The sequence below is a fragment of the Diabrotica virgifera genome, chromosome 5, assembly GCF_917563875.1.
Source record: "Diabrotica virgifera virgifera chromosome 5, PGI_DIABVI_V3a".
NCBI lineage: Eukaryota > Metazoa > Arthropoda > Insecta > Coleoptera > Chrysomelidae > Diabrotica > Diabrotica virgifera.
The window spans coordinates 36,067,505-36,079,938 of record NC_065447.1 but is presented as its reverse complement, the minus strand read 5'-3'; the positions used below and the strand labels follow the sequence as shown (position 1 = coordinate 36,079,938).

Genomic DNA, 12,434 nt, shown 5'->3' with positions numbered 1-12,434 from the left:
TTATATTAAAAAAACGTTTTCTAAAATTTTTTGAAAAATTTCATTTTTTCAAAATAACTTAAAAAGTATTAGTGATAACAAAAATCTTAAAGAGTAAAAAAATGTAGGTTTTGCTATTATAAATATGCTAGTTTCATTTTGTTTTTCTGTAAGACAAAAGTTGGTTAAGATATGGCTGTTCAGAATTTGCATACACTCGTGATTAGTGACCCATTCAAGCTTTCTCGATTATAACCCTTTCAAAAATAAACACTTTAAACCGGTGAGACTGACAGATCATATAAAAAATAATTAACTATTTAGTGGGAAATAAGCCACAATTAAATTGAAAAAATAATTTTATTAACGTTTCGAATCCCAAATCGGGTTTCGTTGTCAAAATACAAAATACTATTTATTTATTTCCCACTAAATAGTTAATCATAAAAATGCCATAAGGAAATAGCTTCAGAACAACATATAAAAAATAGATAGGTAAGTAAATAGTTTGTAAAGCGGTAGCGATTAATTTCATTTGGGGAACTAAACACGGCGAGATTTTCATGATTTCTTACAAAAAAAGAAGAGGGCCAACTTTATTTTGAGCGGAACTTGCTTATTTTTAATGCTAAAACTTGTGTTAACAATTAAAACAAAGCACTTAAAACACTTTAAAAAAGTTTAAATGGGTTTTTCCCGAAAAGTGCTTAATTTTTCGGTGATTTCACCTTGAAATATTCGATTTGGAATTAGACTAATAAGAACGTATTTTTCATGAGCTACAACTTTGTTTTTATTTGATTGATAGACTTTACTGATATGGTTTGTTCAACAGTAAATGATTGAATTCAATTAGTGCGGTCGTAAATATTATTAAATTTATCTGACCTGGCCCATTGTTAAGACCCACCCGGAGCGATAAGCCACCGAGGTAGACAGAGTTGGTCTTTTGCAATTAACACTGACTAGACGGTACTCCCATAATAAAGCCTGAAATAAATTTTACCTGAAACCGGGCCTTTTATACTATTATCGGTTAATCCAGGATGTTTATAGTGGTAACTAATTGAACTCAAACCATTTACTGTTAAACATACCATACACCATTTTTTTGGGTTTTTTTATAAGCTACACTTTTGCTAAGGATATTTTTTCGATATTTTATTTTTTTATTTTTTCGTAAAAAGAATCGCGATCTAATTAGTAGATTAGCATCCCAAATAAAATTAATCGTTACCGCTTCACAAGTTACTTTTCTTATTTATTCTTTAAACGATCTGTAAGTTTCATCGGTTCAAAGTGCTTATTTTTAAAAAGGCTGTAGTTAAAATGGCTTGAACGAGTCACTAATCCCGAGTGTATGCAAACTTTGAACAGCCATAGCATAACCAATTTTTGTCTAACAGGAAAACAAATTTGCTATATCTGGGTCTGCACGGGCCGTACCTATACCACTCGGAGGATTTTACGTTCCTAAACCAGCAATGATTAATTCAAGTGCATTTAATTATTCACCTTTCTGCAACTTTTAAGTTAACGTTTTAATTTATAAGTAAGGTGGTGGCAGTAGTATTGTTTCTTAAAAAAATTATTGGTGGAAAATATTTAAATTAAATATTTAAATTATCCCATTTATTACTTGTTTTTAAAGGTTTTTTTTTAATTGTTACAGAGTGGGCTAAACGATTCCACCGTGTGTCAAACCTCATTATTATCCGATAGTACCGCCGCAACGACGAAACCCGTACCGCCGCCCCGCGATCACCTCAAGATCGAAAAGGACGGTCGTCTAGTCAACAGGGCACCTGCTCCACAGTTACCCGCCAGAATTACCAATAACAATAGCATCACCCCTAGTAGTAATGCCGCCCCGACCGCCACAACGCCAGTGTGCGCAGAGCCTACTCAAGATCAGTTAGATAGCATTAAAAAATATCAGGTAAGAAAGAGATGGGAACTTACGATTCTAGTAGTAGTTATTTTGGAACTTATTTTCAAGATATTTTAGACTTAGACGTGGATTCCCCGTACCAAAAAAAGTTGATTAAGAGGAAACAGTAGCGATCAACAGGTAGCAAAAACGCGTTCCAAGATTGCGGCTGTAATTTTGAATATTTTTTCGAGATATTTTGCGCACGTATTCGTAATATAATAAAGAATGGCGGTACAGAGCCCAATTTGAAAAATATATTAATATGTGAAAATTACTCTGTAATTAAATACAATATTAAAAAACGAGCCTGTACCGCCATTAAGAAGAACAAAAAAATACACTTTCTTCAAATAACCTTTTTTATCCGATGTCTAGATTTTGTGTCATTTTGGAACTACTAAATTTTTTGATTTCATTAGTAGTTCCAAAATGACACAAAATCTAGGCATCGGATAAAAAAGTTTATTTGAAGAAAGTGTATTTTTTATCTTCTTAATGGCGGTACAGGCTCGTTTTTTTAATATTGTATTTAATTACAGAGTAATTTGTGTGCCAAATATCTCGAAAAAATATTCAAAATTACAGCGGCAATCTTGGAACGCGTTTTGGCTACCTGTTGATCGCTACTGTTTCACCTTAATAGCAAGCTGAAAATTTGTTAATAGCTTAACGGTGTCTAGTCGGACAGACTTTGATGTACGGGAACACTGGAACAGGGGAAGTTTTCATTGTGGAACAGGTTAAAAATTTGGAACGTCAGACTACAAAAACGTTCCATGTATTTTGTCGGACAGAATTTCCAATTGATTTGTTACCATTTTATTAAACTCTCATGCAAAAATCAGACGTATTTATTACCAACTGGACATTTTAATGAGTGGAACACGAAGAACATGTCAAATGACAGGAATCATGTTGGTTAGTAATAGCAGTCTGATTTTTGCATGAGAGTTTAATGAAAGGGTAACAAATCAATTGGATGTAATGTCCGACAAAATACATGGGACGTATTCGTAATCTGACTTTCCAAATTTTTAAACTGTTCCACAATTAAAACTTCCCCTGTTCTAGTTTTTCCGTACATCAAAGTTTGTCCGACTAGACACCCTTAAGCTAATAACAAATTTTCAGATTGCTATTAATCAACTTTTTTTTGGTACGCGGGATCCAGGCCTATTTTTAACAGGGAAATATAGTTACATCTAATGGGATGGGAGAAGTTAAAAGATATAACAAATGTCAATTATATTATATCAATATTGAATTAAAATATATTTTGTAAGTAAGTAAGAAAATTATTGGTAATTTTAAATAAAAAAACGTATCCTTTCAGTAGTACCTATACTGTAACTGTAACCAACTATCTACTAAGGAACTTTAGAGAGATTATTACTCATTACAGCAATAACAAATTCATTTATTTATTGATACGCACAACAGGTTGTTAAGACCTAGGGCATTTTTATAAAATAGATTAACTAATTATAACTATTTTAAACAAAACTCAAACTTAAGAATGTACAAAATTATTAATTAATCTAAAGGACCTGATGACGAATATTTCTCCATTCACTTCTGTTTTGTATCTTTCTTTTTCAGTCCCTCTTCACGTGTTCAGTCCACCTCGTTCTGTGTCTACCTTCTCTTGTGGGACCGATTAGTTTTCTGGTCATAACTATTTTAGCCATTCAGATGGCAACCATCTAATCCTTTGCGACTTGACGAGCCTGGTGATGGTATGTTCATTGTACAAAGCCATTAATTGGTTGTTGGTTCTTCTCTCCCACCCGTCTTCTGTCTTCCTTCCTCCGAGTAATACACGTCTGAATATTTTGCTTTCCCATCTTTTCAGAGTATCCTATTCCTTCTTATTTAATGTGCTTTGTCTTGTCTAGAAACGTAATTTGAATTTATTTGGGTTCTTAAACTGCCTAATTAATTCCCTTATAAGCCCTAGTTCCCTTATTCCCTTCATATACTGCAGTTACTTTAATAACCTTTTCTAATTTTCGCAACTTCTTGATAGAACGACCTCGCCTCTTTGTTTTTCAACTCTTCTTCTATTTCTTTTAATTTCAACTTATTATGGTATCTCTTTTTCTCTCTGACACTCTTCGTCAAACCAATGTTTGTTTAGACTTTCTTTTCCCGCTAGCTTCTCGCTAAATAGCTTAAATTTTAAAGTAACATTCATTTTCCTCATGTGTCTATTGGTATTTTGTTCCTTAGCAAAAAAAAAGTGTGATCATGTTTTGAAAAGTTCATCGATTTTGGTTACTGTTTATCAATTTTATATTAAAATTAATCTCACAGGATCAACTGTTTGCGTATCGATGTGCTCACAAATTCCAGGCAAGTCTCGTTATGTGGAGGATGTTATTAATTTCGAAATGAACCAGTATCAAACGGCAGTAGTTAGATGCGGTTTACTGTAACGTAGTTCCTATTTTGTATCAGAATATTTGGGTCCAAATTTGTTCTTTGAAACATTGTTTATGATAATGAAGTTTCGTTAAAATGAAGTACAAAGGGAATTGTTTATTATATCGAAGAGCACGAATAGTTTGACAATATCTCCCAGTGTGGCAGTCGGTACGTTACTAGTTACTGTGATATTCTCGGCAAAAAGTATTTTAAAGAGCTTTCCGCAGAAAAAAACAGCTTACAGTAACTTTTGATTGTATTGTCATTTTTTCAATTCATGATTTTTATTGCATATCAAAATTTCCGTTACAAAATAACGCAATTTAAAAATAAAAGGATTCCCACCTCTACTTTTACCTGTATTTATATCTCTCGTAATATCGGTGGAATTCCAAACGATTACCAAATAGTGAATGGTGCACTATTCATTCTGGTTTTATCCAAAACGGTTTTTAACATTCTTGGAATGTTTAATGGTTTTAGTGGTTTTTTCCTAAAAATATTAGTATGTAGTTATATAAATTAAACGCAAAAGGAATAGCTATTTGTATAACAAGGGAGGAAAGTGCTACTTTTCCTCCCGAGAATGAAGTTTACTGCCCGACGCGTAGCGGAGGGCAGTAATCATTCAAGGGAGGAAAAGGCACTTTACTCCCATGTTATACATATGGTTTTTCCACCTTCCTCAAATAACAAGTCATTTTTTCATTTTTACTTAATTTATGTAACTAACCAACAAAATTTATTAGAACTAAAACTAACAAGTACGTACAATATAACTGTCAACTGTCAAATATAAGTCAAATTAATAATGTAAACATTGTTAAATCAAAATAACAATTTACTGTTTTTTACCATTCTGCAAAATACAGAGTGTTTTATAAATAAACGTTAAAATGTATAGAAACTTACGTAATAGAAAATAGATATTGTACAGGGCGTCAATAAGTTACATTTCATGAATGAAATACCATGACGTCACTTTTACTTTTCCTCCCTAGGGAGGAAAAATATTTTCCTCCCTAGGGAGGAAAAGTACAACTTTGCTCCCTACAATCAGGTCCGGAAAAGTATACTTTCGGTAGAGGTAGGTGGAAAAATACTTTTCTTTCGGGGAGGTAGAATATAGGCTTCTGATTATTAGATATTTATAGCTAGGTTTTACAATTAAAATTGAAGAAAAATTAGCGAAAATCAAATTAGAAACTGAAACCTAAAAGTACCACTTTTTTGCTATTTTATAAAATTGGGAACATTTGACTCCATTCCTTTTCGGGAGTCTTCATGGCCAAGATCGACATCAGGTAATTGAATACTCACAAGGGCAGGGCAGATTAACAACAGATGCAATTTTCATTGTAAGGCAACTGATGAAAAAATACAGGAATAAAGAGACCAACGCTCATATGGTATTCATTAATCTTGAGAAAGCATATGATAGAGTTCCTCGAGAGATTCTGTGGTGGGCACTCAATATGAAAGGAGTCCTTGGCGAATTTGTAAAGATTGTGAGAGATATGTATGAGGGAATAACGACTAGTGTTAGAACAGGTGTGGGAGAGACTGATAAATTTCAGGTGAAAGTAGGATTGCACCAAGGCTCGGTGCTTAGTCCTTATTTATTTTCATTAGTTTTGGACCAGATAACAGCTAAACTACAGGGTAGCATTCCATGGTGCTTAATGTATGCTGATGATGTAGTGTTAATAGGAAATAGTGAAAGAGACTTAGAACAAAAACTGGAACAGTGGAGACAAGCTCTGTAGGAAAAAGGTTTAAAACTTAGTAGGACAAAAACAGAGTATTTAGAATGTTCATTTAAAGATGGAGTTACTACAAATAAAATGGTATCTTTGGATGGTGAAATGATTGTGAAAAGCAATAGTTTTAAGTACCTAGGATCCGTATTACATAGTAATGGAGAAATAGATGGAGATGCATGCAGTAGAATTAGGGCTGGATGGATGAAGTAGAAAGAAGCTAGTGGTGTGTGTGTGACAGAAAAAATCCAATGAAGCTGAAGGGAAAATTCTATAAAACAGCCATAAGACCGGCTATGATGTACGGAACTGAATGTTGGGCAGTGAAAAAGAAAGAGGAACAACGAATGCATGTGGCGGAAATGAGAATGCTTAGATGGTTGAGTGGAGTGACAAAGAAGGATAAAATTAGAAATGAGTATATTAGGGGAAGTCTAGGTGTGACACCAATTGATGCCAAAATGAGAGAGCATGGGTTAAGATGGTTTGGTCATGTTCAACGTCGAGACGTTCAAAGGAAATCTTTTTCAAACTTTTTACATTAAAATTTCACTATATGATCTTTCAAATGCCGTTAATTAACTGCTATTAACAAATATAACGTGTGATCCAAAATTATTGTCACCATAGGTGGCTCTGAATGATAGAGATAGCTATACAGTGCATGTCTATTCTTAATTCAGATATACTAGCTATACAGTGCATGTCTATTCTTAATTCAGATATACTTTCCAGTTTACGTCAAGTTTGCAGTTTACGTCAAGTTTGCAGTTTACGTCAAGTTTGCAGTGTACGTCAACTTAACAAGAAAAGTTAGGTTATGTAGAGATGTTGGTGGTGGACATATACAGCATCTTGTTTGATTTTATTTATTATTGTTACTTATAATTTTGTTAATTATTTTTATTTTTGATTCTGTGTTAAAGGTTTTGACTGTTTTTTATGTTTTATAATGTTAATCAAAATTAATTGATAAACCAATGATATAAATTCAGATTAAAACAAGACATACGTAATTTTTGCACGACTAACTTTGATCCCAATAATTGTGGATCGCTCGTTACCGATTATCATGTAGGTAGTTCATTTTGTAAATTATGCAGCTCTATGCACTACTCCAAGAATTTAACGCCCCACCTTCAAAATCGCTCATTTTTGACGTCTCGAATTTTCTAAACCTGTGATCTGATTTAAAGTGATTTTTTTAATATGTTATAGCCTTATTCTTTAACAATATCGCTGTAATAATATTGTTGCTAGACAGGTAAATTGTCATTGTATACCGGGTGTATCTATCAAACTCTGTTTTTTTTTTCTCAAAGTTCAGCACACACTGTGGAATATTCTAGCTTTTATAAAATACTGAAATTAAAACCCAAATATAGCCTCAGTCTTTCTTAACATTCTGTTTTTTAATTCATTTGCTTATGTTGGATAATAAAAAACTTAGGTGCGTTAAACAACTAACCATGTTCTTTATCATTACAGGGTGTTTCTAAACGAAGTGCGACAAACTTTAAGGGGCAATTCTGCATGAAAAAATAATGAAAGTTTGCTGTATAAACATATGTCCGCAAACTGTTGCAAATGCATGCCAATGAAATTTGGTAGGTTTTAAGAGGTTTATTGCGCATTTCTTAACATACAATTAAAAGTTTTATATTCTTCATTGGCGCGCATATGAGTCATATTACCCGTATGCACGCCAATGGTAAATATAAAATTATTAATTGTAAAAAATGTCAAAAATTGCGCAATAACTACCTGTTAAAACCCACCAAATTTTATTTGCATATCTCAACTGGTTTTAGAGCAGTAAATAAAACGTCAGTTTGTAAGAAAAATTTAAACACCCTGTATCTCAGAAACGAAGCATTTGCGGACATACGTTTATAAAGCAAACTTTCTTTTTTTTTTGTAGAATTACCCGTAAAGTTTGTCGCACACCATTGATGAAAGACTTGGCTAGTTGTTAAAGTACCTAACTTATCCAACATAAGCGATTGAATAAAAAAACAGAATGTTAAGCAAATCGGAGGCTATAGTTGGGTTTTAATTTCAGTATGTTATAAATGCTAGAATATTCCACAGGGTGTGATGAACTTTGAGAAAAAAACACCTTTTTGGATTGGTACAGCCGGTATACAATGGCAATTTACCTGTTTAGGAACAATATGATTACAGCGATATTGTTAAAAAAAATAAGAACCCCCGCAGACTGCAGACTTTTAATCGGCCGATAGTTTAGTCGGGTTGGCCATTCTTAAGGTGCTGCGTTAATTTCTTGGAGGAATGTAGTTTCAGTTTTCCCAAGTGATTTGTTTCGAGTCATATTACTATTCGGCAGTTCCTTATTTGAATGAATACGCCTAAAAAAGTTGGGTACATTCTTTTAAAACTCAAGGGATTCTCCAGTCGCTCTGTCTGTATATGCTTGTAACAAAATGTAATGCAGACAGCATAACACTGTTCAAATATATTACCTAAAAGAACAAGGAGAGAATCTCTTGGAGCAAACTTTGAAGTAACAGTTCTCATTCTCTTATTTAGTTTACGAAGTAGTGCAACATTAAGTCCTCCAACTTTATTTTAAATCAAACAATTAGCATTGAAAAGTAGTTTGAAAAGTACCTTGGGTCAATAGTGTGTTGAGAGGGATTCGTACATTGTTTTAATTAGAAGTTTTAGTTAAATATACACTCAGAATATTCAGTTGTTTCAGAAGTTAGAAGGAAACTTATAGTAAATTCATATCATATAATATATGTTATATTATATCATCTGTTTTGATTCCAATTTCATTGCAATGAATTCCAATTTAATGAATATTCTTCTTTACAATAAATGGATTCATTTTCTGTGCTCTTGCACAATAAATGGATTCATTTTCTGTGCTCTTTTTGCTGAGCCTTCCTTCTAGCCACATCGGGATGTCTTGCAAAGAATAATTTCAGCCATTTCCTTCCTGCTAATTTAGATGTATCAGAAAAAGGATTAGAAATGTTCATTATCATCGCATACGAAAATACACTTCTTCTTACTATTTTACTGGTTATTGGCATGTCCACCTCTGCTAGTTTATGAATTCTGCGAACTAGATCTCTTTCTTGTTCAAAACTTAAAACACTTTTCCTTCCAAGTCGTTTAACTTTTGGCTGCGATAATGTAGTCCAAGTGTTGTTCGAGGTATTTCATATCGTAATGAAGCTTGGCTTATACTGCTTCCAGCTCTAAGCCAAGCCGCACACCAAAGAAACATGAAACTAAAAACATGAAACATGAAACGAAAAACATGTTTCATGAAACTAAAACACTGCTAAACAAATCTCAAAGTCCGCCTACAAATGAAACGAGTGTGATTCATGCTCATGACACATTTTTATTTTCGGAGAGTTTCATAAATGGCCGGACGTATATTTGTTTAGCACTGTTTTATTTCCATGAAACGTAATTTACGTTTCATGTTTCTTTGATGTGCGGCCTGCCTTAGGCTAAGGCTTCACGGGCGACAGTCGTGTGGTCGGTTCAGTTCGGCTATTCCTATTCCGTTCCGCGGAACCTTAAGCTCGTTTTACGGCTACTGCTAGCGTAAATTTGTCGCCCGTGGAGCCTTAGCCTTATTGCTTCTAACGCTGCAATGAGATTCGCCTCAGACCACATGGCTCTCTTTCTATTCTGCATTCTGTTGAAAAGAAAGTTTTTATTAATAAAAAGTAAATTTTCATGTTAGGTTCCAAATATTGCCATGGCAATATTAGGATCATTACTACTGCGGAACAAAAATGGCGATTTATGTTTTATACTCTTTTATATTAATTAGACACAATAGAGCGGTTGTTTTAGTTCGACATTTGAGCTTACATGGTCATCTGTGACTCAAGGGACAAATTAATAAATTTATGGGGAGTGGCAATATAGGTCTGGATCCCGCGTATGAAAAGAAGTTGATTAATAGCAAGCTGAAAATTTGTTATTAGCTTAAGGGTGTCTAGTCGGATAAACTTTGATATATGGGAACACTGTAACAAGGGCAGTTTTAATTGTGGAACAGGTTAAAAATTTGGAACGGTCAGACCACGAAAACGGCACATTTATTTTGTCCGACAGAACAGACTTAAACTCTCCGAGCAGAGATTAAACTCTCATGCAAAAATCAGACTGCTATTTATCACCTGTCATAATTTCTGTCATTTGGCATATTCTACATGTTCCACTCATTAAAACGCCCATTTGGTGATAAATAGCAGTCTGATTTTTGCATGAGAGCTTAATCTCTGTTCGGAGAGTTTAAGTCTGTTCTGTCGGACAAAATACATGTGCCGTTTTCGTGGTATGACCGTTCCAAATTTTTAACCTGTTCCACGAACACTTACCTTCGCACTTACCTTATTACACGAAAATGCCGATATCGAAACAATAAACACTGTTTCAAAACGATCTAATAGTGAAATTGTAGAATATTTAGTTCCTTTTTTTAACGGAATCTTTGTTTCGACATGCCGAGGCCCCTGCATGCCATGCATCCCGTATAATTGATACGGCTGATACGCCTCTGATGTGAAGACTATTTGCTTTTATAATGTATTATTTTCCATTTTTAAAAGCATTAATATCTCTTTTAAATGAATTCGTCACACAAACATTTCCGCTGAAGTCGGGTGTTAATATGTGATTATATGCAATTCGATTTAGGCCATACGGCGTTAGTCCACTACTTTCTAAATCACGCCGTTGAGCTATTGTAACAGTACACATCCTATTGTGCCATTACCGTCATGTTAATAAAATTTAATTTAACATGCGGCAACGTGGTGCGGCTTGTGTGGGGAAACCATATTGACAAAGCCTGTTTGATGTAATTAATGAATAAATAAATGATGGTTATTATAATCATCGCATACCAGCGTGCTTTATGGGCCCTTCCAGTATGTTTACTCTAGTGGAAAATCATAGCACTGTAAATATGAACAATGTACGGTACATGGTGTTTACAGATTTGTTTAATGAGATTTTTAGGTGACATTATGAGGACCTTGTATATACAATGCTGTAGAATGCACGGGAATTTTGAGAGTAATTTATATTCAGGGTACAGGGAAAATATTCAAGAGACTCAAAGGTAAAATAATTATATGTAGATAGATGTTACTGTGAAACACGGAAGTCTATCTAATGTCGAGATTTTCAGTAAATTTCATTATTACCTACGAATACCGTTTTTATTTTATAAAGGTAATAACATATATTTGATATGTATATATTTATGTTTTAATAAAAATATAGGAGAAGCTTTCTAGTAAGCATAAAAAAATTTAAAAATTAAAACAAACAGCAATATTCATATCCAAGTAGCGAACTAGAACAAAAGTAATATCATTAATAATGTTACGTGTGGTATAAAAAATACTGAACCTTGTGGGATACCAGTAGAATACATTCAGTATGAATGCCTTGTGAATATGTACATTCAGTATTGGGTCTTCTACTTTTCCTTTTCTTTATTAATGACATTGCAATTTAAAAATCACTGGAATTTTTTTTACTGATGTAAGCAAAAGTTTGCTGATTTCCAATATCACTTATTTATTTACTTACAATAAAATCCTGGTCCGACTGTATTTACTCTCTTTTCACTTAGATAAATAAAACAGGAGCATTATCCTATAAAGGAGCTCTTCAACCCTTGGTTCTTAATAACAACCAGATCAGTACCATTGAGTCAGTAAAATTTCTTGGTATTTTTTTAGACAGCGACCTTAAATGGTCCCTTCATATCGATTTTTTAATAAGATACTAGCCTCAGCTTGCTATGCAATAAGATCTCTTTCGAAGGAAATCAGTTTAGCATCCTCCAAAATAACATATTTTTCTTTGTTCGAGTCTCATATTTGATATGGTCTTCCTTTTTGGGGTTCTGGTGCAGCTGCCAATTCGATGTTATTTTTAAATTACAAAAAAGGGCAATAGGAAGGTATCTGTTTGGTTTCAGAAGAACAACAGATTGCAGAAGCTACTTCAAAGATCACGGAATTTTAATATTTCCATATATATTTTAAAATATGTTTGCTTAATTCGTAAACACCTACATGTTTTTACAGCAAGACCTAATCGTGACTACTCTACCAGAAATTCAACCTTTGATGTCTATTTATCGATCACGTCCACTGAGTTAGTAAAGAAATCTATATTATATTCTGCTTAAAAACTATACAAACATCTCCCTCTGCAACTTAAATCTGCAACATATTTCCCCAAGTTCCCTAAAATGACAAAGAAATTACAGTACCCTTATGTACAAGCAGTTGTTTTGTCTATATTTGTGTGTCATATGCAGCAGC

General features: G+C 33.5%; 1 protein-coding gene across 3 annotated transcripts in view; it reads left to right on the top strand.

The window, feature by feature from the left end:
* Positions 1-12,434, top strand: part of LOC126885685 (protein PALS1) — a 667,108-nt gene that overhangs the window by 526,537 nt on the left and 128,137 nt on the right. For all 3 annotated transcript variants that reach the window (XM_050652389.1, XM_050652391.1, XM_050652392.1), the window contains one exon: positions 1,652-1,918. In XM_050652389.1, the coding sequence (XP_050508346.1) occupies positions 1,652-1,918 (267 nt within the window). The remainder of the gene's footprint in view (positions 1-1,651; positions 1,919-12,434) is intronic.